Genomic DNA, 27,334 nt, shown 5'->3' on the forward strand with positions numbered 1-27,334 from the left:
TTAATAGATAATTTCATTGTTTTATTCTTCTCGTAAACCGCTCTGAAGTTGTGGCTGTTGTTGTTTTACAATCAAGAGGTGTGTATATATATATATATATATATATATATATATATATATATATATAGTTTTATAAATAACTAAGCAATAAAACTGCTAGCACATTTACAAACTAAGCAGGGTCTGGTCTGTTTACAAATTTAGGGATTATAGACTACCTCCGAGGACAAAAACCTCACAAGGTGATTTACAGAATGAAAGTATGATGCATAAACAACCACAATGGGTTAACAAAAGAAAACTTGTAATAAAACAGCCACAGAATCATAGAATCCTGGAGTTGGAAGGGAACCAGAGGATGATGGGAGTTGTAGTCCCAAAACATCTGGAGGGCCGAGTTTGCCTATGCCTGATCTAGTCCAACCTCCTGCAATGCAGGAATTTGCAGATGGAACAAGATGGGTGGGGTATAAATTATTATTATTATTATGGGTCTTGAACTTGCAACCTTGGTGTTATCAGCACCACGCTCTAACCAACTGAGATCTTCTAAAGAAAGGCGGTATATGAATCTAATTTAAAAAATAATAATAAAGTAAATAAATAAAGTTTCCCATCTGTCTTCAAAGGCAGCCCCACGGACCAGGCATTATAATAATAACAATAACAATAATTTTTTATTTATATCCCACCCTCCCCAGCCGAAGCTGGGCTCAGGGCAGCTAACAACAATCAAAATAATCCAACATTCTAAAAACATTCATTATAAAATCAAAATCAAATTGATGGCAACCATTAAGCAAAATTCTGTGCAGATTGCCAGAGGAGGGGGTCAGGCTGCGCCCTGACCAAAGGCCTGGTGGAACAGCTCTGTCTTGCAGGCCCTGCGGAAAGATGTCAAGTCCTGCAGGGCCCTAGTCTCTTGTGACAGAGCGTTCCACCAGATTGGAGCCGCACCGAGAAAGCCCTGGCTCTAGTTGAGGCCAGCCTAACTTCTCTGTGGCCTGGGATCTTCAGGATGTTTTTATTTGCAGACCGTAAATTTCTCTGTGGGACATACCAGGAGAGGCGGTCCCGTAGGTATGAGGGTCCTAGGCCGTAGAGGGCTTTAAAGGTTAAAACCAGCACCTTAAACCTGATCCTGTACCCCACCGGGAGCCAGTGCAGCTGGTATAGCACCGGGTGAATGTGATCTCGTAGCGAGGACCCCATAAGGAGTCTCACCGCGGCATTCTGCACCCGCTGGAGTTTCTGGGTCAGTCTCAAGGTCAGCCCCATGTAGAGTGAGTTACAATAATCAAGTCTGGAGGTGACCATCGCGTGGATCACAGTGGCTAGGTCAGGGCGAGAGAGGTAAGGAGCCAACTGCTTAGCTTGGCGGAGGTGAAAAAATGCCGCCTTTGTTATAGCTGTAATCTGCGCCTCCATAGAGAGGGAGGTATCGAAGATTACACCCAAACTCTTAACGGACGATGCTGGCACTAATTGCACCCCCGCAAGAGATGGGAGTTGCCCCCTCAATCCCATATCGCCCCGTCCCAGCCAGAGGACCTCTGTCTTCGAAGGATTTAACTTCAACCGGCTCCCACGTAACCATCCAACCATTACAGCAGTCCAGCCTGGATGTTCCAAGTGCATGGATAACGGAAGCAAGGACAGGCCTCTCTAGGAAGGCTGGTAGGCCTGCTGTGGCCATCGGCTTGCAAAAAAAAAAAAAATTCTATGGTTTCAGGTTGAGAAGGAAGGAGGGAGCTCCATGCCAAAAAAAAAGGAGGCAACATGACAAAAAGAAAGAACTTTTTCCAGCCCTTTTTTTTGAATTTGCATTATTAAATCCTGCAAGTGCTGACTCTGGATTTCCCGGGAGGAGAATCTGCAGTTTCTGTTTCTGGATGAAGAATCTGAACTGCCACCGTAGTAGGATAACAAATTGAGGATGAGTCAACAATGCGAAGCCTGCCAAGCACGGTGACTGTTTTCAGGCTGCATTAAGAAGAAGCTTCTCCCCAGGTTTGGGAACTAAACAGCCCTGGTCTAACCCTGCACTGTAAAAATACCTAGAGGATGGCTTTTATAGTCCTTGTGGCATGTACAGAATTTTCTCTTAAAAAGAAAAAGCATGCATATTATTATAGACTGTCTAGGGCCACAGTTGTACCATACATTTAAATCACAATGGTACTACTTTAGAACTGTCATGGCGTCCCACAAGAGAATTCTGGGAACTATGGTCTGAGCATTGTTAGAGGGCCTCTCTATTCCCCACCCCCACCCAGAACTACAGTTCCCAGATTCCTCAGTGAAGAGGGATTGATTGTTAAAGCACTTGGAGAACTGTGAGCTCTGTGAAGGGAAGAAGGGGGCTTTCCTAGCAACTCCCAGCGCCCTTAACAAACCACAGTTCCCAGGATTCCCTGGGGGAAGCCATGACTGCTTAAACTGGTGTCCTAACGCATAATATCCACAAATGACAACATTCTGGAGGCCCCAAGTCGCAAGGTGGTTAGATTAGTTGTAACTAGGGCCAGGGCCTTTTCAGTGCTGGCCCCGACCTGGTGGAACGCTCTGTCACAAGAAACTAGGGCCCTGCGGGACTTGACATCTTTCCGCAGGGCCTGCAAGACAAAGCTGTTCCGCCTGGCCTTTGGTTTGGACTCAGTCTGACCCTTATGGTTTTGGTCTATGGGCTACATTTAAAATGAGGCTGAATTTTAAATTGCATTTTAACCTGTATATTAAATTTGGTGTTGTTTTTTTCTATTATGATTTTACTGTAATTTTACTGGTGTTAGCCGCCCTGAGCCCAGCTCTGGCCGGGGAGGGCAGGGTATAAATACTACTACTACTACTACTACTACTACTACTACTATTATTACAAAATGTGAATGTATGCTAAGTGCAGTTCTGTGCATCGTGGTTCGAGAGAGAGGTCAGGAAATCCCAGCCTTGTAACAGGGACAGGCAATCGGACATAGAGGGTTCGATCCAGCCCCCGGCACAGCTCACAAGTCTTCATCTACCGTAATTCTCACAGTATACCATAGCTGTCAGCTTACAGATTTGAAAATAAGGGACCAGCAACCTTGAAAATAAGGGATCAGCGGCCAAAATAAGGGATTTTCCCAGCACAGGTATGTTCGACTTCTGAGCCCCTCCAAGCCAAAGGCAGAAAGCCCAGCCAGCAGCCAAACGAAGCCTCAAGCGGTGGTTCCCACAGTGCAGCAACCCGGCAAAGGGGATGCAGCAAGCAAAACCACCGTCACCTCTCTGCTGGGAAGCGCTGAGCAAAGGCGAGTCCCCAGGCAACGCGGGCGATTTGATCGGCACAAGGCATGCAAGCTCCACCCCCCAGTCGTTCTTAGACTCCTTATTGGGTGAGCAACGCATCCAAGCAACACAGTTGGAGCCTCCCTCCTCCCTGGCCGGCAGGGAGGGAGGGAGAGGAGCTGCTTCCTTTGAAACCTGGGAAATTTAAGGGACATCATCAATAAGGGACAGCAGCAGGACACGGCGCTGGGATAAGGGACTTTCCCGCCAAATAAGGGACGGCTATGCAGTATACATCTTTTTTCCAGTCAAAGAGGACTCTTTGACTCCCTTCTTCCTGGTGCAAATGACAGAGGAGAATGGACCATTCTCTCTCTGCCCATCATACGCCACGCATCCACACCATCAATCTAAAGCCCTGTGATACCACTTGAAGCAATCACAGCTTCCGCCAAATAATTCTGGGATCTGTAGTTTGTTAAGGGTGCTAAGAGTTGTTAGGAGACCCGCCCAATACGCACACTATTCTCCTTACAGAGCTACAGTTCCCAGAGCATAGCTGTCAACGTTTCCCTTTTTTTAAGGGGAATTCCCTTATTCCGAATAGGATTCCTCACAAGAAAAGGGAAAAATTGACAGCTCTGTCCCAGAGTGGTTTAACAACTAATCCCTCTTCCAAGGGGAATCTGGGAGTTGTAGTTCTGCAAGGGGAATAAAGGGGTCCGCCATTGATTCTCAGCTCCCTTCACAAACTACAGATCCCAGAATTCTTAGGGGGAAACCATGACTGTTTAAAGTGGCAACCTAAGGCTTCCGGAGGCGGCGCCAACGGCAATGGCGGTCTCCTTCTAATCTGGAGGGAGAAGCTCCACGGAAAGTGGGTCTGTCCGCTACGGCGAAGTGGAGACCCTTTTGAAAATCACAGGCAGGAGAAGCCTGTGAACATAGGACTCGGCGGGCACCCTTAGCGCCCCCCCAAATTGGCGAAGGAACTCCGCAAGGGGCTCCGGAGCGTAACGGGAGCTTGGCGCGGTGCTGAGAGTCAATTGCTCCTTCCGTGGGGTAAAGCCGCACAGCTGTTGCCGGAGAGCGCTGACCTTTTTCCTGTGACAATTCGGCTGCTAAACAACTACCCGTGAGTAGGTGAAGTTTAAGAAATTGGGACTAAAGGAAGAAAAAAGGGATTAATTTGGCACTGAAGCGGGAAGGCGTAAACAGGAAGTCCGCCTTCCGTTTCTGTACACAGATCAAAGCAAAGACGCTTCTAAGCTAAGACCCGGAGAGCGGTGCTTTTAAAGCTCTAAATCCGAACGTTAAAGTGAAAGAACTCCCCCCCCCCCCCAGGTTAGTGGAGGGGGGGAAGAGGGAAAAGTGACTTTATTTCTTCTGGGAAAAATAGAGGCAATTATTTAACTCCTGGGAACGGACTGCCAGGTTCACTAGAACTGTTGCATTGAGAGTCGCATTATTTATAGACATTGTAACTTTTTAATGGTTAACTCTGCAAAGGAGATACTTGTTGAAGGTCTTCTCTGGACTTGAAACTGTTGCTTGTTTTTTTTTGAGGGGACTTAAGAAAGTTGGAAAAGATTCTTTATTGTAACTTTAATGACTGCTACAGTGTCCCCCTAGAGGAACATTGAAGCTGTACACCCAGCTGGGGGATTTTTCCACTCTGGACTTTGGGGATTTTCCACGGCAAGATTTGACCGTGGGACCAACCTTGATTCATAGACAAAAGTGTGATGACGGATAGGACAACAAGATCGGGCAAGGCCAGAGTGCAGCAGCCCAGTATAGTTTCCCAGCAACGCAGATCATCTGTTCCCGGCCCTCCTGTGACACAGGGGGAAGATTTTGCACAAGCTGAGTCAAAAGGAATGGCTTCAGAAGGGGATTTTACTTCTGTGTTAAATAAAATTTATGAAAAATTGGAAGGCCTAAGCAAACAAGTTACGGAACAATCAACCAAAATAGATAATCTGGGACAGAAGGTGAACTCCAATACAGAATCTATTGGAAGAATCTGCGTCTAATCGAAAAATAGCTGAGGAAGCAAAAGAAAAAGCAGTGGCTGTAGAGGAAGAAATAAAACCTATGCGCAAACAGATTGGGGATCATCAGTCACTTCTGTCTATGATTGAACTGAGGGAGAAACAGACCAATCTGAGGATCAGGGCAGTACCGGAACTTTAAAAAGATAACCTAATTGACTTTCTTATGCAGGAATTTGGAAAATTTTGGAATTTGGAGCTGGAGAAAGACTTCAAGATAGTAAGTGCGTTCAGACTTGGAAGAGGAGGGAGAAAAAACAGGGTGAGAGACTGTTTGGTTACCCTCCGAACGAAAGAAGAGAGAGATAAAATACTGAGTGCGCACTTCCAGAAGACTTTGGAGATCAACGACTCGAGAGTGGAGACTTTTAAGGATATACCGAAACATCTATTGGATCTTAGAACCAACTACGGAGATCTGGTGGCCCTACTGAGAAGAAACAGAATTGTTTTTAGGTGGGAATTCCCCCAGGGACTATCTTTTACCTTTAAAGGGAAAAAGTTCAAAATAAGATCAGTGGAAGATAAGGAAAATTTTTTGAGAGACCACGAAGAAGACCTGCAAAAAGAAGTACTAGAAGAGCTAAGAGCTTTAAGATCAGGAGTACTAGACATAGCACCACCACCTTTGGGACTGGACAAACAAAAAAAAGTGATACCACCGTCAAAACAAGAAGAACTTTTGGGAGCAGTTGGAGGAAAATAGAATAACCACATCATGTCTCTGCAATTATTAAGTTGGAATATTCATGGATTTAATTCCCCGGAGAAGAGGAAGAAAGTCTTTCATTTATTGAAAAAGGAACAATTGGACTTAAATTGTTTACAGGAAACTCATGTGATAAGGCTTCATAGGAAAGTACTGATTAATAAAAGATTGGGTCAAGAGTTTATTTCATCGGACAAGGTTAAAAAGAGAGTTGTTATCTATGCCAAAGAGAGCCTATCACCGAAATTTGTTTTTAAAGATGAACAAGGAAGATTTGTGGCAATTGAGATTCAATCACAAGGAGAAAAATTTTTGATTGTAGGAGTTTATGCACCAAATGAGGGGAAATCTGAATTCTTCAGGAAATTGCATGAGACATTGCTTGACTACATGGACTATAACATTATTTTGATGGGAGATATGAATGGAGTGGTATCTACAAATATGGATAAGTCGCAGAGACAGGTTGGAACTAAAGATGGCAGACTACCAAAAACCTTTTTTGAATTGACTGACAATATGGACTTGATTGACATTTGGAGAACCAAGAACCCCCTTGGAAGAGAGGGAACATTCTTCTCTGAAGCCAACATGACATGGACAAGAATTGACCAAATATGGATAACTAGAGGACTGGCACCTAAGACTCGAAAAGTGGAAATTTGCCCAAAAACTTGCTCCGACCATAATGCGGTGAAGATGGAGATGAAACTAACACCAATCGGTTCCTTCAGATGGAGGATGAATGACACCTTATTTAGAGATCAAGAGGTTACCAAGAAGGCCCAAAAAATCTTGAGAGATTACTTTGAGATAAATTTGAATACCACGGTTGAAAAAAGAGTAATCTGGGACGCAAGCAAAGCGGTCATGAGAGGGTTTCTGATTCAACAGAACGCAATAAAGAAGAGAATTCAAAATGAGAAAAAAGATAAAATCTTGGAAAAAATAAAAGAAGGAGAGAAGAAATTAAGAGCGAAACCAAAGTCGCAAGAGATTCTGAGAGAAATAAAGCTATATCAACTACAATACATGAAAATGATAAATCAGGAAGTAGAATGGAAAATTAAGCAGATGAGACAAAAGACATTTGAATTGGCTAATAAATGCGGGAAACTGCTAGCCTGGCAGATGAAAAAAAGACAAAAATTAAACACCATTACAAATTTGGATGTGGAAGGAAAGAACATACAGAATCCATTGGAGATTAGAAAGTGCTTCCAGAGATATTTTAAACAACTATACACACAAGGGCCACAGAAAGAGACTGATTTAGACCAATTTTTAAGAACAAATGGATTACAAAAAATCTCTCAAGAAAATAAGATAATGTTGAATCACAAAATTACAGAACAGGAGGTTGAAGGTGCCATCCAGAACATGCAGTTGGGTAAATCTCCAGGGCCGGATGGTCTTACCTCCAAATACTATAGATCTCTGAAAGACTGGTTAATTCAGCCACTAAAGGAGGTCTGTAATGAAATTTTGGAGGGGAAAAAGGCGCCAGAGTCGTGGAAGGAAGCTTACATTACACTTATACCGAAAACTGAGTCTGAAAAGACACAACTTAAGAACTACCGCCCCATATCCCTGCTTAATGTGGATTACAAAATTTTTGCTGATATCTTGGCTAACAGATTAAAAAAGGTATTAGTTGAAGAGATACATAAAGATCAAGCCGGCTTTCTCCCAGGTAGACATTTGTCTGACAATACGAGGAATATAATTAACATTTTGGAGAAGCTGCAAGTGAACATCAATACCAAAGCAGTTTTAATTTTTATAGATGCGGAAAAAGCTTTTGATAATATTTCCTGGAATTTTATGAAGAAAAATCTTCAGGGAATGGGGGTGGGCCAAGGGTTTGAAAATGGTATAAGTGCAATTTACTCAGAACAAAAGGCTAAGTTAATAGTTAATAATGTGATGACAGAGGAATTTAAGATAGAGAAAGGGACACGACAAGGCTGCCCAATTTCCCCATTGCTTTTTATTTCGGTTCTGGAGGTTTTGCTGAATATGATTAGAAGGGACCGTCTGATTAAAGGTATTCAGGTTGGAGCCAAACAATATAAATTGAAAGCTTTTGCAGATGACCTAGTTTTGACGTTACAGGAGCCAGAATCTAGCACGAAAAGAGTATTAGAATTGATTCAAGACTTTGGTCATGTGGCAGGATTTAAGCTTGAGAAAAACTTAACACCGATTGAGAAAGAGAGGTTTCAGAAGGAGACTGGTTTAACATTAGTTAAGAAAGTAAAATATTTGGGGGTTAATATGACTGCTAAGAATTTAAACTTATTTAAAGATAACTATGAGAAATGTTGGATAGAAGTGAAAAAAGACTTGGAAATATGGTCAAATTTGAAGCTTTCCTTGTTGGGGCGAATTGCAGCTATAAAGATGAATGTATTGCCAAAAATGTTATTTTTGTTTCAATCATTGCAAATATTGGACAAGATGGACTGTTTCAAGAAGTGGCAGAGAGACATTTCCAGATTTGTCTGGCAGGGCAAGAAGCCTAGAATAAAATTTAAAATATTAACTGATGCAAAGGAAAGAGGTGGATTTGCCCTGCCAGACCTTAAACTTTACTATGAATCAGCAGCATTCTGCTGGTTGAAAGACTGGCTGCTTCTTGAGAACACAGACATTTTGGATCTAGAAGGATTTAACAACGTTTTTGGTTGGCATGCATATTTGTGGTACGACAAGGTTAAAGCATATAAAGCATTTAAAAACCATATTGTCAGGAAAGCATTGTTCAATGTCTGGATAAGATACAAAGATTTACTGGAAAATAAAACCCCAAGGTGGTTGTCACCAATGGAAGCGAAGGCTCAGAAAAAGCTCAATATGGAGGTCAAATGGCCGAAATATTGGGAAATATTGGAACAAGGAGACAAACTGAAATTGCAGAGTTTTGAGAAATTAAAAGATAAAGTGCGAGACTGGCTTCATTATTATCAAATAAGAGAGGCCTATAATTTGGACAAAAAAATTGGCTTCCAGGTGGAAAAATCAAAATTGGAAACAGAACTGTTAGATCCCAAAACTAAGATACTTTCAAGAATGTATAACTTGCTGTTAAAATGGAATACGCAGGATGAAATGGTTAAATCTGCTATGATTAAATGGGCACAAGATATTGGTTATAACATTATGTTTGCTGACTGGGAACAGTTGTGGACCACCAGTATGAAATTTACGGCATGTAATGCCTTAAGAGAGAATATTATGAAAATGATGTACAGGTGGTACATGACACCAGTCAAGCTTGCAAAAATTTATCATTTGCCCGATAATAAATGTTGGAAATGTAAAGAAAATGAAGGTACATTCTTTCACCTTTGGTGGACGTGCCCAAAGATTAAGGCTTTCTGGGAGATGATCTATAATGAAATGAAAAAGGTATTTAAATATACCTTCCTGAAGAAACCAGAGGCCTTTCTCCCGGGCATAGTCGGCCAATTGGTGCCAAAGAAGGATAGAACTTTCTTTATGTATGCAACAACAGCAGCAAGAATACTTATTGCAAAGTATTGGAAGACACAAGAGTTACCCACCCTGGAAGAGTGGCAGATGAAGGTGACGGATTATATGGAATTGGCGGAAATGACTGGCAGAATCCGAGACCTGGGAGAGGAGTTGGTGGAAGAAGACTGGAAGAAATTTAAAGACTATCTTCAGAAATACTGTAAAATTAATGAATGTTAAAATGATGTTGGATTGAAAATAAGTGGCATTAGCAACAAAGTTAATAAGAATATGCAAAAATGAATTGATAATGGATGAAAATATAGAGTTATAATATGTTAAGATACAGAGTTAAGATAAACGAAAGAGGGTAAGGATTTGCTGATTTGATTATTTAAAGGGGAATACAAAAAGGGGAGGTGTGAGGAGGCCAAGGAAATAAGTTAATGAGTTCAAAGTTACAAAAAACGGATTTGTTTTTAATTCTTTTTTAGCTATTTGTCTTTTGTATTTTGTATTTTTATTCCTTTTATTTCTTTTTCATGTATTTTTCTATGTTCTTTTTTTTGTATCTTTTTCTTTTTATATGACCTTTTTTCATTTTGTAAATTTATGTTTTTGTAAAACTTCAATAAATATCTTTCAAAAAAAAATAAAGTGGCAACCTAACACTTTAACTGTGTTGGGAAAATGTAGTCGTGGTTGCACCCAGGGGACAGGGCCTTGCGATGTGCGGTTCTGGGATGCCCTCCTAGGGGACATAGCTGTCAACTTACAGATTTGAAAATAAGGGACCAGCAGCCTCGAAAATAAGGGATCAGCAGCCAAAATAAGGGATTCTAGTCAACCAGCAGCCAAACGAAGCCTCAAGCGATGGTTCCCACAGCGCAGCAACCCAGCAAAGGGGATGCAGCAAGGAAAACCACCGTCACCTCTCTGCTGGGAAGCGCTGAGCAAAGGCGAGTCCCCAGGCAACGCGGGCGATTTGATCGGCACAAGGCATGCAAGCTCCACCCCCCAGTCGTTCTTAGACTCCTTATTGGGTGAGCAACGCATCCAAGCAACACAGTTGGAGCCTCCCTCCTCCCTGGCCGGCAGGGAGGGAGGGAGAGGAGCTGCTTCCTTTGAAACCTGGGAAATTTAAGGGACATCATCAATAAGGGACAGCAGCAGGACACGGCGCTGGGATAAGGGACTTTCCCGCCAAATAAGGGACGGCTATGCAGTATACATCTTTTTTCCAGTCAAAGAGGACTCTTTGACTCCCTTCTTCCTGGTGCAAATGACAGAGGAGAATGGACCATTCTCTCTCTGCCCATCATACGCCACGCATCCACACCATCAATCTAAAGCCCTGTGATACCACTTGAAGCAATCACAGCTTCCGCCAAATAATTCTGGGATCTGTAGTTTGTTAAGGGTGCTAAGAGTTGTTAGGAGACCCGCCCAATACGCACACTATTCTCCTTACAGAGCTACAGTTCCCAGAGCAACCCGGGAAATTTAAGGGACATCATCAATAAGGGACAGCAGCGGGACACAGCACTGGGATAAGGGACTTTCCCGCCAAATAAGGGACGGTTGACAGCTATGCTAGGGGAAAGCCAGCAGATTCTTTGTTTGATCGGCTGTGAAGATCTTTTGGTTCTGCAAAGGCTTCTTCAAATAATTCTTACTGACTCTCACATAGCTTATACTGTTTTAAAATAGTTTCTGCTGCTGTGCTCCTGGAAGATCATTTTAGAAATCTGCCAGGTCTTCTGCTGGTGGTACGGAGGGAGAATAAAATATTTTTGTCTCAGTTCATGTGGGAACTGGACTGGAGGCAAAGGATGGAGAGACTCAAAGACTTTGGGCAGATCCACACCATACATTTAAAAAAACAAAAATCCAATGCACGTTTAAAGCACATGACTTCCCCCAAAGAATTCTGGGAACTATAATAATAATAATTTTTTATTTATACCCCGCCCTTCCCGGTTCAAAAACCGGGCTCAGGGCATCTAACAACAAATTTAAAACACTTGATTGTAAAAGCAGCATAAAATACAGTATAAAAACATGAAGAACAATAAAATTCAAAGTTCAGAAATCAATTTAGGGGAAATCCATCTAATAAGCATTAGATAATCCCCAGGGCTAGCTGGCTGAATTAGTCCTACTTGGGCCAGCGAGGAGGCCAGGGGAGAATAAGCTGTGAGGTCCCAGAGCGGGTAATCTTCATAAAAGGGGAAGGGGAGGGAAGAGAAGGGAAATAAAAGATCAGGCTGAATTCAAATTAAAGGCCAGGCGGAACAGCTCTGTCTTACAGGTCCGGCAGAAGGAGGTTAAATCCTGCAGGACCCTAGTCTTCTGGGACAGAGCATTCCACCAGGTGGGAGCCATCACTGAAAAGGCCCTGGCCCTGGTGGAGGAAATTCTGACTTCCTTAGGGCCCGGGACCTCTAAACTATGGTTATTCATGGACCTTAAAGTCCTCTGCGGGGCAGACCAGGAGAGGCGGTCCCGTAAATATGAGGGCCCTAAGCCAATTCTTTCCAGTAGCACCTTAGAGACCAACTAAGTTTGTTATTGGTATGAGCTTTCGTGTGCACGCACACTTTTTCAGATAACTGTAGTTTGTTAAGGGTACAAACTGTAGTCAAAACAAAAAAAATTTTTTCCTTCCAGTAGCACCTTAAAGACCAACTAAGTTAGTTCTTGGTATGAGCTTTCGTGTGCATGCACACTTTTTCAGATACACTGAAACAGAAGTTGCCAGATCCTTCTATATAGTGAGAAGGTGGGGAGGGGTATTACTCAGAAGGGTGGTGGGAATGGGTGACTGGCAGATAGCTGTGATGAGCCTGTTGACAACTCTTAACGACTGCAATAGGTCTTACAGGAAAAAGCAAGGGGTGAGAAGGTGAAAAATGGCTTTGTCATGTATAATGAGATAAGAATCCAATGTCTTTGTTCAGACCAGGTCTCTCCATGGTTTTAAGTTTGGTGATGAGTTGCAACTGGTAATGAGTTGCAACTGTAACTGGTACAAACTGTAGTTTGTTAATGGTTGGCTGCTAGATTAGATGGGCATTTGGCCTAATCCAGAGACAAGGCTCTTCATAGCATCTTAGATTAAAAATGCCTTTGACCTCATCCTGCTTCCATGCTCCCTAGACAAATACCCAGATCCATGCCTGCCTCCTTAAGAACATAATAACAGCCTTACTGGATCAGGCCAACGGCCCATCCAGGCTAGTACACAGTGGCCGACCACTGTGCAAGCAGGATCTGACCACAAGAGCCTGTGGTTTCCAGCTGCTGAAATTCAGAAGCATCGCCTGTTGCAGCGATGGAGCCAGAACATTGCTATCCTGGCTAGCAGCCACCGATAGCCACCTCCCTCCACAAACTTGTCCAATCCTCTTTTAAGGTTCCTCCAAGCTGGCACCCATCACTGTCTCAAGTGGGAGTGAGTTCCATAGTTTATGCTATCCTGCAGCCTGTGTTCGAAATTAGCCAGTCGCCAGGAGCATTTGGCACCTGGCTTTCGACTACTTGTGACCAAGTGAAGATGCCTGGATGCCAGGAACATTGGATCTTGGCTGTTTTCACACACTAATACCCAATCCTGTAGAATTCTATCAGTTTTTAATTTATCTGCACCCTCGGAATGAATTTCTGGAACCAAAATGCTTTTTTCTGTGCAGACTGAGCAGTCACCATTCAGAAAAAGAGGTCGGAATTGGCCGATATATATGTGGAAGGTCGTTGGATCGAGGGACTTTTCTTCTTATGAGTTCTCAAAACTCTAGAACCTAGCTCAAGGTAGTCCTCTGAACTAGCCAGATGTTGAACTGAGAATCTATCTGAGTCAGTCCATCATTTGAAAAACAAGACTTTTGAGAGATATTGCCCCCAAATGGCAAATGGGCTTTCCATTTTGGCGACCGCAACCTTGGTTTTGAGAATCCGTGTGGCGCCAAGCTTAGATAGCTGAGCTTCTGGCGTTGCCTTCAAGCTCAGGTTTCTACTGCTACCTGTTGTGACCATACAAGCAACATCCATTCGCACCCCACAAATGAATCGCAGGAAATATCCACGCTAAAACAAAGATCATCTTGCAGCCCAGACCCGGTTTAACCCTTTGAGAGAGCAACCCTCCAAAGCAAACACCTTTCCCTGACCCCCACAGAAGTCCAACCACTCCCGCCCTAAACCTGAGATGCCACCCTGTGATGAATGGCGCCCAGCTGTCAGCCCAGGATAAATAAAGGTTAGTAACCGGAGAGGCTAGGAAAGGATTGGCGTTAACCCCATGCCACCCAGAGCGTACGGACACAGGAGCCCATTGGCAGCCACAGTTCCCTGCTGCAACAGGGAATTCTCCCTTTTGCACAACATTACATTCTCCCTCCTAAGCCATCGCTTTCTGTGCAGGTCGTGGAGACCTCTCAGCGCCAGATATTAAGAAAATATGGAGAGTCTGGCTGTCAGATCAGGCCAGTAGCCCATCTACTCCAGAATCCTGTTCGCACAGGGACCGACCAGATGCCTTTGGGAAGCCCACCTGAGCCCAAGAGCTTCCAGAAGCTGAGATTCAGAAGCACTTTTGCCCCTGGCCCTTGAGCAGAACCAGTAGCCATCAATAGGCTTGTCCTCCATGTGTGGTGGCTCTGCCCCAAGGAAACCACAGCGAGCAGAACCACTTGGGCCTAAATTATTTAGGGACGGGGAACGGGCAGCCTGAGCTTGAGCAAAACAGATCCACAGCTCAACAGGTAGATCCTCCAGATCCAAAGGGAGAACGACTCAGGACAGAGGGAGGGGGGAGAAAGGAAAAGGAAGATTGGGCAGGGTCTGCGGCCTTCCTGCCCCGCAGCCGAACACCCCATCGGCCAGATGTTGGGCCAACAGGGTTCTCTTTGTGAACTGTCTTGGGTTCATACATGGAAGTGAGCAGAAGAGGGGGAATTGAGGAACTGGGTCGGATCCAACCCAACTGTGGGTACCACCTGTTCCGAGGCAGATTGGTGGCTGACGTCCCACAGACAACAGGGCTGCCTCTAAATTTAGCCCCCGCTGAGGGAGAGAGGGGGCAGGGAGGGAGGGAGATCAAGGCCCCTAACCTGCTCCGTGAGGTCCTCCCCGGAGAGGCTGAGGGTCCCGGAGAGAGGATCCCCTCACCCAAATTGCTCAGGACGGTGCCTGAATATTGCTCGCCGATCTTAATTTATCTCTGCCGTCTAGAATGCCTGCCTGTGGTTGGTGGAAGAAGACTGGAAGAAATTTAAAGACTATCTGCAGAAACACTGTAAAATTAATGAATGTTAAAATGATGTTGGATTGAAAATAAGTGGCATTAGCAACAAAGTTAATAAGAATATGCAAAAATGAATTGATAATGGATGAAAATATAGAGTTATAATATGTTAAGATATAGAGTTAAGATAAACGAAAGAGGGTAAGGATTTGCTGATTTGATTATTTAAATGGGAATACAAAAAGGGGAGGTGTGAGGAGGCCAAGGAAACAAGCTAATGAGTTTAAAGTTACAAAAAACGGATTTGTTTTTAATTCTTTTTTATCTATTTGTTTTTTGTATTTCGTATTTTTATTCTTCTTTTTTTTATGTATGCTCTCGTTTTTGTATCTTTTTCTTTCTATATGACTTTTTTCTATTTTGTAAACCTATGTTTTTGTAAAACCTCAATAAATATCTTAAAAAAATAAAATAGAATGCCTGCCTGCCAATCACACCAGAGCCCTCCCCAGCTCCAAATTCACGTTCGACAAAAGGCCCCGGTTTTATTTTATTTTTAAAGGAAGGAAACCAAGACACCGAAGACATTTCTGAAGTGTGCAGGATTCCCCAGCTCTCCCCCCCAAAAAATAAGTATTATTCCCTCTTTTTTAAAGGTTAGTTGCCTGAACACACAAGCAACAGAGCAGGAAAGTGTCCCCAACCTGGTGCCCCCTCCAGATGTTGCGTGGTCCCAAAACACCTGGCGGGCACCAGGTTGGGAAAGGCTGGCACGGAAGATCAGACCTGAGGAAGGTCACGGAAGATATTGGAAAGAGCCAGAGCTCCGTAGGCACATGGAGGGGTCACCCCCAGATGCAACCGAGCCCCCCACCTCTCCCCAGCCAGGGGTCTCTCCCCCAGGCTCGCTCTGCCCTTCAAACTCCATCCCCATCTTGTACTCCAAACTTTGCACCCCCTCCATACAGGGCCCTCCTTGCCTCCACCCCACAACTCGTCCTTCAGCCCTCCACCCCAGCCTGCCCCTGCCCCACAGCTCGATCCTAACGCCTCCCCCAGGAAAGCAAATCTCCTTGAATTCCGTGGGGCTCGCTGCCAGGGAAGTGGGGTTATAGGGCGCGCCCCCCAACTTAACTAGCATTGCGCTGCCTTTTCCCTGCGCCCCTAATTTCACGCGCCCCACTTCCCCTGCTCCCCTCCTCTCCCCCTTTTCCTTTTTTCCTGTGTTTTTTTCCCTCCTCCCTCCCCAAAATCTTCCTCCTCCTCCTCCTTCTCCTCCATCACCCCCCCTCCAAAAATTAAAGACTCACGGTCCGGAGAAACTGGACGTCGTCCTCTCCTTCGCCGCCTCCTTCGGCCATGGCTGGGCTGGGCTGGGGGGCTGGGCTGGGGGGGCAGCTAGAAGGAGTGGGGCGCCCGCCCTGCTCGGCTGGCTCGTTCGCAGCTGCCGGGAGCCGCGGAGACACTAGCGGAGCGTCCCGGCTCCAGCAGCGCCAGCCAGCCAGCCGGCCGGCTCCCCGCCCCCCGGACCGCCCCTAGGAGGGGATGGAGAAGGGGCGGAGGAGGGCGGGGAGAAGGACAGGGGAAGGAGGGAGGGAGGGAGGGGGCGAGGAAGCCGCAGTGGATCTCTCGCCACCAGATCTCTCCCCTCCTTCTTCAGCAGGGAGATTTCTCTCGCCGCTGCGGTCGCCAGGGTTCGGTGGAGCCTCCACTGGCCAGGAGCAGTCTACCTGTCCGCTGCCCTGCCGCGGAAAAGGCTCCTCCAACCAACCTACGAGAGGTGGCGGGCGATCTCCTTCCTTGCTGGAGGACCATCTGTCAGGGATGATTCCTGCATCGCAGGGGGGGTTGGACTAGATGACCCCTAGGGACCCTACGATTCGAAGGAGAGGCACAGCCTGGCACGGCTTCTACCTGTTGCCAACTTCCCCGGAGCATCGGATGTTAGGAGAGAGGGAGGCATCGGGCTCAGCAGATCTCAAGGGGGATTCATCCAGCGCATGGAACGCATCCTTCCGCAATGGCTCTAAAAGAGGAATTAATGGGGGCTGTCAGCAGCTACTGGTCAGGATACTGTCCCCGTCCACAGTCGGAGCCAGCAAAACTTGTGAATATCAGTTCCTGGAAACTGCAGAAGGGAGTTGCTCTGGTGCTCAGATCCTGCTTGCAGGATCCTGTGAGAACAGGATCCTGGACTCCATGGGCCTTTGGTCGGATCCAGAAGGGCTCTTCTTATATTCTGTACAGTGGTACCTTGGGTTAAGTACTTAATTCATTCTGGAGGTCCGTTCTTAACCTGAAACTGTTCTTAACCTGAAGCACCCCTTTAGCTAATGGGGCCTCCTGCTGCCGCCGGAGCACGATTTCTGTTCTCATCCTGAAGCAAAGTTCTTAACCCGAGGTACTATTTCTGGGTTAGCCGAGTCTGTAACCTGAAGCGTATGTAACCCGAGGTATCACTGTAAAGGTTATTTTAAACTGGTGTCTGTTAATAACTGTTTAATGGTGGGTTTTTTGTGTTTTTTAAATTATCTATTAGTCTTTTTTCCCAGATGATTTTTGATTTTACAATTGTAGGATTATAACAATACGAAATACATATCCATTTTTTGAGATTTATCTGGATCTCCAGACGTCCCACCCTCCCCTCCATGGGTCCTATTGTCAAGCTTTTAAACTGCATATTATTTCATTTGTTGTTTAGTCGTGTCCGACTCTTCGTGACCCCATGGACCAGAGCACGCCAGGCCCTCCTGTCTTCCACTGCCTCCCGCAGTTTGGTCAAGCTCATGCAGGTAGCTTCGAGAACACTGTCCCACCATCTCGTCCTCTGGCGTCCCCTTCTCCTTGTGCCCTCCATCTTTCCCAACATCAGGGTCTTTTCCAGGGAGTCTTCTCTTCTCATGAGGTGGCCAAAGTATTGGAGCCTCAGCTTCAGGATCTGTCCTTCCAGTGAGCACTCAGGGCTGATTTCCTTCAGAATGGATAGGTTGAATCTTCTTGTAGTCCATGGGACTCTTGAGAGTCTCCTCCAGCACCATAATACTAAAGCATCAATTCTTCGGCGATCAGCCTTCTTTATGGTCCATTCTTTCATAGTCCATATTTTATATCTCTCCATATTGTCCATTGTCTCCTGCCAACCTAGCAGTTCAAAAGCACATCAAAGTGCAAGTAAATAAATAGGTACTACTCCGGCGGGAAGGTAAATGGCGTTTCCGTGCGCTGCTCTGGTTCGCCAGAAGCGGCTTAGTCATGCTGGCCACATGACCCAGAAGCTGTACGCCGGCTCCCTCAGCCAATAAAGCGAGATGAGCACCACAACCCCAGGGTCGGCCACGACTGGACCTTTATATTGTCCATGATATTTGCTACAATACAAGTGTTATCAAAAGCCTGCTCATGTTTTCATCTGCTTGCAGTGGTCTCCTAGATAAATTATAAATGTTCCCTATTCTTTATTGAAGTTTTAGTCTTCTTGGTTCCTGAGCTTGTCATTCATCTCTGGTACAAACTTGTTATTCTTTCCGTCTCTGGACCAGTAACATCTGAGCGGTTCTTGTCCCATACATTAAAAGCCTTTTCTGCTCCTTTGCGATGTCGGTACCTATAATTCCTAATAAGAAAGCTTCTGTTGTTTTTTAAAAAATACAGTAGTACCTCAGGTTAAGTACTTAATTCGTTCCGGAGGTCCGTTCTTAACCTGAAACTGTTCTTAACCTGAAGCAACACTTTAGCTAACGGGGCCTCCTGCTGCTGCCGTGCCGCCAGAGCACGATTTCTGTTCTCATCCTGAAGCAAAGTTCTTAACCTGAAGTACTATTTCTGGGTTGGTGGAGTCTGTAAGCTGAAGCATATGTAACCTGAGGTATCACTGTAAAGGTTATTTTAAACATTTTTTTTTTCATTTCATTATATATAATTTCCCAGAATGTTTTTTCTCCTGATTATGGTTCTGTGCTTTTATTGCTGCAATCCACTTTGAGATATGGCACAGCGGGATTCAAATATTACTACAAATAAACAATAAACATCATTGGGCATTCTCTTTGGGGGGGGTGTATGTGTGATAAATTAAATTTACTGTAGCCAGACTGCTTTTACAAAAACAAAAAAAACCTAAATCTGAATCTAAAACGAGCCTCCATTGAGCTTCTCAAAGTGTTGTTATCATTTATCGGGTTTCTTGCACACCCTTCGCCCTAAAGTTCCCAAGGCAGGTTATAATACTATAAATCACCAGTTGCTGGAAGCATCAGGAGGGATGCGGGACTAGATCAGCCATTGGCCTGATCCTGCAAGCAGGGGTCTTCTTTATGTTCTTAGTGTTACACTACTAGTATAACTTTTTGGAATTCAATACAGTGCTATAGTTCACGTGCAGTCATGGGATGATCCTTGCAGCAGGCTTTGAAAGTCATCTGCCTGAATTATTCCCATGGGTCAAGGCAAGTGCCATGCATACTTTTAAGGAGGAAAATAGGGTCCCACCTTCATCTTGGGGAGGAGAGTTCACCTGTGACACTCCTCAGGAAGGAAGGAAGGAGGCTGGGATACACCACTATTTATGCAACTACTTTGAAGGGGCTGGCAAGACAGTGTGTATGTATATTTCTTACAAGTAAGTTGAAACAGCCTCTTTGAAAAGCAGACAGAGTCTCTCTAGCCCTTGAGGAGGTGAAATTCTATCTCAGCCTCTCTACTACAATTAAAAGACACACTTGGGTCTGTATTTGTTGCTGTTGTTGTTTAGTTGTTTAGTCGTTTAGTCGTGTCCGACTCTTTGTGACCCCCTGGACCAGAGCACGCCAGGCACTCCTGTCTTCCACTGCCTCCCGCAGTTTGGTAAAACTCATGCTGGTAGCTTCGAGAACACTGTCCCACCATCTCGTCCTCTGTTGTCCCCTTCTTCTTGTGCCCTCCATCTTTCCCAACATCAGGGTCTTTTCCAGGGAGTCTTCTCTTCTCATGAGGTGGCCAAAGTATTGGAGCCTCAGTTTCAGGATCTGTCCTTCCAGTGAGCACTCAGGGCTGATTTCCTTCAGAATGGAGAGGTCTGATCTTCTTGCAGTCCATGGGACTCTCAAGAGTCTCCTCCAGCACCAGAATTCAAAAGCATGAATTCTTCAACGATCAGCCTTCTTCATGGTCCAGCTCTCACTTCCATACATCACTACTGGGTCTGTATTACTAGGTAATAAAACGATTTATCATTCAAGTGGCTCATTTGCAAAATAAACTGGGAATCTAATGCTGGAGGTTGTCTAATACTGGTCTGAGCTGATACCCAGTTTCTGACAGCAAGAGCTGTTTGACGGTGGAATGGACCATCTCAGAAGGTGGCGCACACTCCTTAAACAGTGGTTGGGGCTGGCCATCTGTCAGAGATTATTTAGCCATGAATCCTGCTTTGCAAGGGGGGGTTGGGCTAGATGACCCTCGGGGTCCCTTCCAACTCTAGAATTCTGTGATTCTTCATTGTGTGGTCTGTAAAAGAATTGCATTTCTCATACTTTCAAGGAAAGAGGATAGGATCCCCCCTCCTTCCTTAAATAATTAACTTAAGGACACACAGCCATCAGCATTGTAGAGAGGGTGGGGGGACATACAGTACTTTTATTTTTGAAGCCCTAACCTGTCTGCATCTTTCAGAGAGTAAGGAGATAAAACTGACCACACATTTTCTAAGCTGGCTTTTTTTATATATATGCTTCTGGTTCCTGGCTCAGCGCCAGGAAGAGAAAATTCCAGACAGGCTGCTAAAATTCCAAGCAGCCGGCAGTCCTTCATTTCTCACGGCTGAAGAAGGTGTTTGTGGGGAAGCAGGGAAAAGGCTGAAGGTGAAACCAGTTCTGGAGGTGAAAAAAGCAGAGGGGGAGAGAGAGAGAGAGAGATGTTTGCAAAGACTAGTAACAAACACCGCTTAGCCAAGCCAGATGAGACAGAAAGACAAGCAGAAGAAAAATGTTCCATTTCTGCACAGTCATGCAGGTGGCAGATATAAACACAGACCAAAGCAACAGGGCATTGTTTGGGGGAAGTGATCTGCAACAGAGAGATCTGTTTAAAGTAGGATTGATGCTAGGCAATCACAGAATCGTAGAATTGGAGGGGAGAACAAGGGTCAGCTACTAGTCTAACCCCTTGCAATGCCGGAACCTTTTTGCCTAATAATAATAATAGTAATAATAATAATAATAATAATTTATTATTTATACCCCGCCCATCTGGCTGGGTTTCCCCAGCCACTCTGGGTGGCTTCCAACAGAACACTAAAATACAATAACCTATTAAACATTAAAAGCTTCCCTAAACTGGGCTGCCTTCAGATGTCTTCTAAAAGTCTGGTAGTTGTTTTTCTCTCTAAAATCTGGTGGGAGGGCGTTCCACAGGGCGGGTGCCACCACCGAGAAGGCCCTCTGCCTGGTTCATTGTAGCTATGACCCTCCTCTCCCCCTACTCTAGTTCCTGCTGTGGCTAAATAGCTCAGCCAGTAGAGTACAAGACTCTTGATCCCAGGGCTGTGTGTTTGAGGCCTACACTGGCTCCCAGTACGTTTCCGAGCACAATTCAAAGTGTTGGTGCTGACCTTTAAAGCACTAAATGGCCTCAAAGGCCCAGTACACATGAAGGAGCGTCTCTACCCCCATCGTTCTGCCCGGACACTGAGATCCAGCTCTGAGGGCCTTCTGGCGGTTCTCTCCCTGCAAGAAGCAAAGCTACAGGGAACCAGGCAGAGGGCCTACTTGGTGGTGGCGCCCGCCCTGTGGAACACCCTCCCATCAGATGTCAAGGAAATAAACAACTATCTGACTTTTAGAAGACATCTGAAGGCAGCCCTGTTTAGGGAAGTTTTTAATGTCTGACATTTTAATGTATTCTTAATCTTTTGTTGGAAGCCGCCCAGAGTGGCTGGGGAAACCCAGCCAGATGGGCGGGGTATAAATAATAAATTATTTATAAATTATTTATAAGTTATTTATAAATTATTATTATTTACTCTGGCCGAGCTGCAGAAGGTGGACACGCCAATGAGGTGCTTTAATCCTCTTGGCTGAAGCCTCAGTCCCACAGCTCCTGTTAGGAATTCTGAGATTATGCACACAAACTGCTTCTGAATGCACAGAAATCACCACACATATAGAAATGTAGAGCTAATAGCCTTAGGAATCACAGTATGAAGTCGAGAAATTAACCGCCGCCTCTGTGCTGTTGACCACGGGGGTTGCTTTGCCCTCCTGCAAACTTAAAAGCAAATAACCTTTTTAGTTAAGAAAAAAGAAGCTTGCTTTCTTTGGCTTAACAAAACAAAAAATAGCTTTGCAAATACTGTAAACAGCAAAAAAATTGCCGCTGATGTCAACTGACCGGTAGGGGGCGGGGAAGGTTTTGTAAATAAGTTTTCCAGCTGAAAACAAGCTTGTTTCCACTTTGGCTGCTGAAGGATTCTGTGGAAGCGCAAAGCTTGCATCAACAGGCACAGACCTAAAAGGAGGAAGACAGCTATTCTGGATTTGTCTTTGCCACTCTGGCACCAAATTATTCATTGAGAATACCTACGACTTCACCTTCTCTGCCACCCTTGCAGAACTTGCGTGAAAAAGCCAAACTTTGCTATTTCCCATCCTCCCCACTTGGGGATCCCACGGCATTTGGATCAGGAGTTCTAGTTATGTAAGTACCTAAAAAAACAACAACACATTCCTTTGTCTCAGGGCAAAAAAACAACAAATAAATTGGATCAAAGCGGGAGAAAGTTACAGTACCAAGCTGTGTACGCACCACACATTGAAAGCACCTTCCTCCCACCACAAAATAAATAAATAAATCCTGGGAATTGTAGCTTACCCCCAGAGAACTACAATTCCCTGCACCTTTAACAAACTACAGTTCCCATGATTATTATTTTTTTGGGGGGGGGTGCTTTAAATGTATGGTGCAGATGCAGTCTCACACTCAAGCTTTGTATAGATCCAGAATGTTGTGATAGGAATTTTATGGTCTTAAATATATGGAAATGTTCATAAGTGTACCAACCAAGCACGTACATAGATCAGCACAGGAAGGCCAACCTGGAACCATTTTGATTCCTAAACTGAGCAAATGTTTTCTCTGCAAGGTCAAAGTGGGAAACCTCCCCATTGTCTTTTCCTTCACAAATCCTGTCTTAAGGGTATGTCTGTGTTTGAATAGGGTGTGAGCCTGTGACCTGGTCCAGGAACTAAGTACCGTATTTTTCGCTCTATAAGACGCACCAGACCACAAGACGCACCTAGTTTTTGGAGGAGGAAAAAGAAAAAAAAAATCCTCAGAAGCCAGAACAGCAAGAGGGATCGCTATGCAGTGAAAGCAGCAATCCCTCTTGCTGTTCTGGCTTCTGTGATAGGTGCGCAGCCTGCATTCGCTCCATAAGACGCACACACATTTCCCCTTACTTCTTAGGAGGGAAAAAGTGAGTCTTATAGAGCAAAAAATACGGTATTTATCACTACAAAAGAATGGCCAGGCTCCCCAGGCAATCCAATCAAGTAACCTGCCAGACAGGAGAAAAACAACGACAGGAGAAAAACAACATTCAAATTTCTGTTTTAGACCGCCTTTTCTGTGATGTAGGTGTGATGTATCGGAGGGGTGGTCTTAGGTTACACCCCTTCTGTGATGTACGTATGATGTTTCTGGGGGTGGTCTTGATCTACAGGGTGGCAATTTCAAAAGTCTTTATAAGGCCTTGCGCACCATTTTTCTGGGTCCCTCCTCTCTCCTGCAGGTGAGGGGAGCACCCTGTTGCAACAGATCAATAAAGGCCAAGCCTACAGGCTGCTGTTTTGCTCCAAGTAATCCTGGTTGGTGTCTTTGTTTTTTGTTCAAGGGAGCCCTCGGATTTTTCCGTTAACAATGTTAAATGGATTTCTTTGGAGAAGCAACAGATTTCCTCATCTCTGCTCTATCATTTCTGCTGAAATCAACCTAAATTAACCTTTCTGCTTCCAGATGCTTATGACTTACTGAATTTAGATTCTCACCTCCTTCCGTCTTGCCCCCCCCCCGCAAACACCACCGGAGGGCATCCCTCAAATTAACCTCTCTTTTCATTCTGACAGTGAAGTTGATGAGCAAAAGGAGTCTGGATCTTAATGTAGCATCGAGGAAGGCTGGATTTTAAAACACTGGGCCAAGAGAGATGCCAGCAAAACTGCTAAAAAGAAAAAGGAGTGTTTGTTTGTTTGTTTGAATATTTAGAGACTGCAGCAGCCAAGGACTCAGCCCCTTGCTTCAAGTAATGATGATCGGGCTGAACCAGGCATTAACAGAATCAGAATTTTCTGTATCTTGTTGGTTTGGTTTTTTACTAATTTTTTTTTGCAGGTTCCCATTCCCCAAATGCTTGGATTAGACCCTCTATCTATCTATCTATCTATCTATCTATCTATCTATCTATCTACACACACACACACACACACACACACACATATATGGATTAGACCCCCCCCCTCTCTATATATATATATGGGACGCAGGTGGCGCTGTGGGTTAAACCACAGAGCCTAGAACTTGCCGATCAGAAGGTCGGTGGTTCGAATCCCCGCGATGGGGTGAGCTCCCGTTGCTCAGTCCCTGCTCCTGCCAACCTAGAAGTTCGAAAGCACGTCAAAGTGCAAGTAGATAAATAGGTACCGCTCCGGCGGGAAGGTAAACGGCGTTTCCGTGCGCTGCTCTGGTTCGCCAGAAGCGGCTTAGTCCTGCTGGCCACATGACCCGGAAGCTGTACGCTGGCTCCCTCGGCCAATAAAGCGAGATGAGCGCCGCAACCCCAGAGTTGGACCTAATGGTCAGGGGTTCCTTTACCTATATATATATATATAAAGACTAATGAAAAGCACAGGACAATTAAAAAGGCAAGTCAGTAAGTTAAAAGCAAAAACAAAAACAAAAACAAAACCACGTTACCGAGGAAGAAGTCATTTAGGAGAAACAACCGCCGTGTGGTATTTCTTGCTTTTAATTATTTCGTGTTTGTTAGAATTAAGAAAAAAGGTACACAAGGCATTGCAGACACACCCATCAGAAAAGATTTTCTTTAAAATAATAAGAGTATATTTGGAAATAAGGGAAGCACCTGACTGCCCCCTGGAGGGCGACTGGGGGACCTGCACATGCAAACATCCGACAGCAAACTCAACTAATATAATATGTGACTGAGGAATTTTCTTTTTTTAGTCTTATTCCCTTTGCCAGCCACCAATAATTTTGAGGGAAGCGAAAACGGACCAAACCCAACTCCCCGCTTTCACCTTCACTTATCAGCTGCAGGAGAAAAGCCCTTCCGATTTCAAACGGTGATTTTAACAAGCATAATTCTACGACTCTAAACGGTGATTTTTGAGGCTCCGGTTTGCTGTGCCAGGACCAGTTCTCCAAATATTCAGATCCCCACGGGCAGCCGGGGGGGGGGGGGGGAGAAAAATAATATGAATTACGGGTATAAAATACAAAGTCAGAGCTGCTAGTGGTAGATGATTTGGAGGGGGGCACAGGGTGTGGATTTGGGGAGGGGGGGTTACTAAATAGATACTTTTCCAACACTCACAACCAATAGGTTTTATACAAAACTTTGCACAAGGTTAGCCGGTGAAAAGGCAAAAACAACACACACAGACAGTGAGGGGGGGGAATGAGTTTGGGACATCAGAATGGGCCGTGTGAGAACAGGAATTGGTGTTAAAACCAGGATCTTGTTAAAGGCAGGGATAGGAAGCCTCTTTGACCGCCAGATGTTGTTGGACTACAAATCCCATCAGCCACCGCCAGCAGGGGCAGGGATGATGGGAGTTGTAGTCCGACAACAACTGGAGGGGGGAAAGCAATGGAAAATAGTTTCTGGTGGAGACAACCCACCTTCAAGGGTTGTTTTACAGTAGCTGCAGACAGAAGATGATTAACCCCGCCAGGGTGAAAAACCAGCTATCATTGGGTCACCGGCTGCTGCCACGTTTTGCCGCAAGTCCAGGGAGTTTGGGTCGGCCACAAGCTATCTATTCCTGCCACCATCCAAGGGAATTTGGGGAGAGACGCCATAGGTCCAACTCCTCTTTCCCTCTAGCAGGTGCTCCAGTTGGCGCTTGGGGGATCCTGGCTTGGCAGGCCGGAATCTGGAGACCTCGCCACCTCCCTTTTGCCACGCAGCCCGGCCAGAGACATCATGATGTTTCTTCGGGTTATGCAGATCTGCCGCCCGTAGGCCTTGAAGGACAGCAAGGGGCTCCTGGCGGGCAGCCCGGGGGCTCCCTTTGTCGCCGCGTGCCCAGGCTGCACCTCCTGTCCAGCCTGCAACGGCAGGCCGCTCTCGTGGCTCACGGACCGGCCAAAGCGGCGCCCCGCCTTGCGCTTGGGGACGCTGAGCTTCGCGGCCTCCGACCCTTTGTCAGGCTGGGGCGATGCCCGCTGGAAGCTGAGGGTCAGGCGCTTGAGGCCAGTTTTGGGAGCCTCGGGGAGGTGGCGGAAGCGGTCGGCCAGAGTGCTGGGGGAGCCAGGATCTGAGGGAAGCATCCTTCGGAGGCCGTTCTCTGGGCAGTTGTCTGCCAGGGTGACACAAACAGTGGGGATGCCCAGTTGCCTCATGCCAGCCACTAATACTTCCATGTCAGGCTGCTCTGGCTCGGCTAGGCCGAAGCTCTGGGCATGATGCGCTCCTGGGCCGACAGAAGGGGAGAAATCCATTTCGCTGTCTTCTGCGGCAGCCCTCACCGAAAGCTCTTCGGGCCAGCTCACTGACCGCCGTAGAACATGGCGCTGTCTGGGTAGAGGATCTGGCAGTTCGGCCGCCGCTACCAAGGCATCCATATCTGGCTCCTGATGTGCATAGCTGACAGCATTCAAACAGGGATTTCTGTGTTTACATCTCGCCGCAGCATCTCTGGCCTCTGGATTTGTGCAGCTAGGCCCGCAAGCATTTTCGCTGTATGGCTGGCTTGTAGATTCTAAAAAATAACACATCCCAAGAGAAGAGGGAGTCTTGTTTAATGCCATGCAGCCGTACAGAGTCCTGTGGCACCCGGTAAATACGAGATGAGCTTCTGCACGCTCATCTGAACATGAGTTCAAGTGCCCAAGATCTCACACCGAATGAATTTGGTTGTCTTTTCCTGCGGGACTTTTATAGAATTGTTGAGTTGGAAAGGACCACCGAGATTCATCTAGCCCAGGCATAGGCAAACTCGTCCCTCTAGATGTATTGAGACTACAATTCCCATCATCCCTGACCACCGGTCCTGCTAGCTAGGGATGATGGGAGTTGTAGTCCCAAAACATCTGGAGGGCCGGATTTGCCTATGCCTGATCTAGTCCAACCCCCTGCAATGCAGGGATCTCGGCTAAAGCATCCATGGCAGATGTCCGTCCAACCTCTGCTTAGAAACTTCCAACGAAGGAGGTTGTTTTCAAACGGCAAAAAGCACTGGTTGGGCTTCAGCAACCTTGGCCAACCTCTGGGTGTTTTGGACTACAATTCCATGCCGGGCTGGTGCTGATGGGAGTTGTAGTCCGAAAGCTGGAGGGCACCTGGTTGGCAAAGGCTGGGAGTTG

General features: G+C 45.6%; 2 protein-coding genes and 1 long non-coding RNA gene across 16 annotated transcripts in view; 1 reads left to right on the forward strand and 2 right to left on the reverse strand.

The window, feature by feature from the left end:
* Positions 1-16,284, reverse strand: part of RYR1 (ryanodine receptor 1) — a 228,207-nt gene extending 211,923 nt beyond the window's left edge. For 9 of the 11 annotated variants that reach the window (XM_083626667.1, XM_083626674.1, XM_083626675.1 and 6 more), the window contains exon 1: positions 16,063-16,272. In XM_083626667.1, the coding sequence (XP_083482793.1) occupies positions 16,063-16,113 (51 nt within the window). In that variant the 5' untranslated portion in view covers positions 16,114-16,272. Of the gene's footprint in view, positions 1-16,062 lie in introns of all 11 variants that reach the window. The other 2 variants (XM_083626671.1, XM_083626668.1) reach the window with 1 other exon arrangement.
* LOC310769244 overlaps positions 1-27,334 on the forward strand; it is a 182,435-nt gene that overhangs the window by 41,412 nt on the left and 113,689 nt on the right. The window lies entirely within an intron of this gene.
* Positions 24,735-27,334, reverse strand: part of LOC310768606 (uncharacterized protein) — a 37,563-nt gene continuing 34,963 nt past the window's right edge. For all 4 annotated transcript variants that reach the window (XM_083627016.1, XM_083627015.1, XM_083627017.1 and 1 more), the window contains one exon: positions 24,735-26,730. In XM_083627016.1, the coding sequence (XP_083483142.1) occupies positions 25,850-26,730 (881 nt within the window). In that variant the 3' untranslated portion in view covers positions 24,735-25,849. The remainder of the gene's footprint in view (positions 26,731-27,334) is intronic.

This window comes from Podarcis filfolensis (genome assembly GCF_964270895.1).
Source record: "Podarcis filfolensis genome assembly, chromosome: 8".
In the NCBI taxonomy this organism is placed as follows: Eukaryota; Metazoa; Chordata; class Lepidosauria; order Squamata; family Lacertidae; genus Podarcis; species Podarcis filfolensis.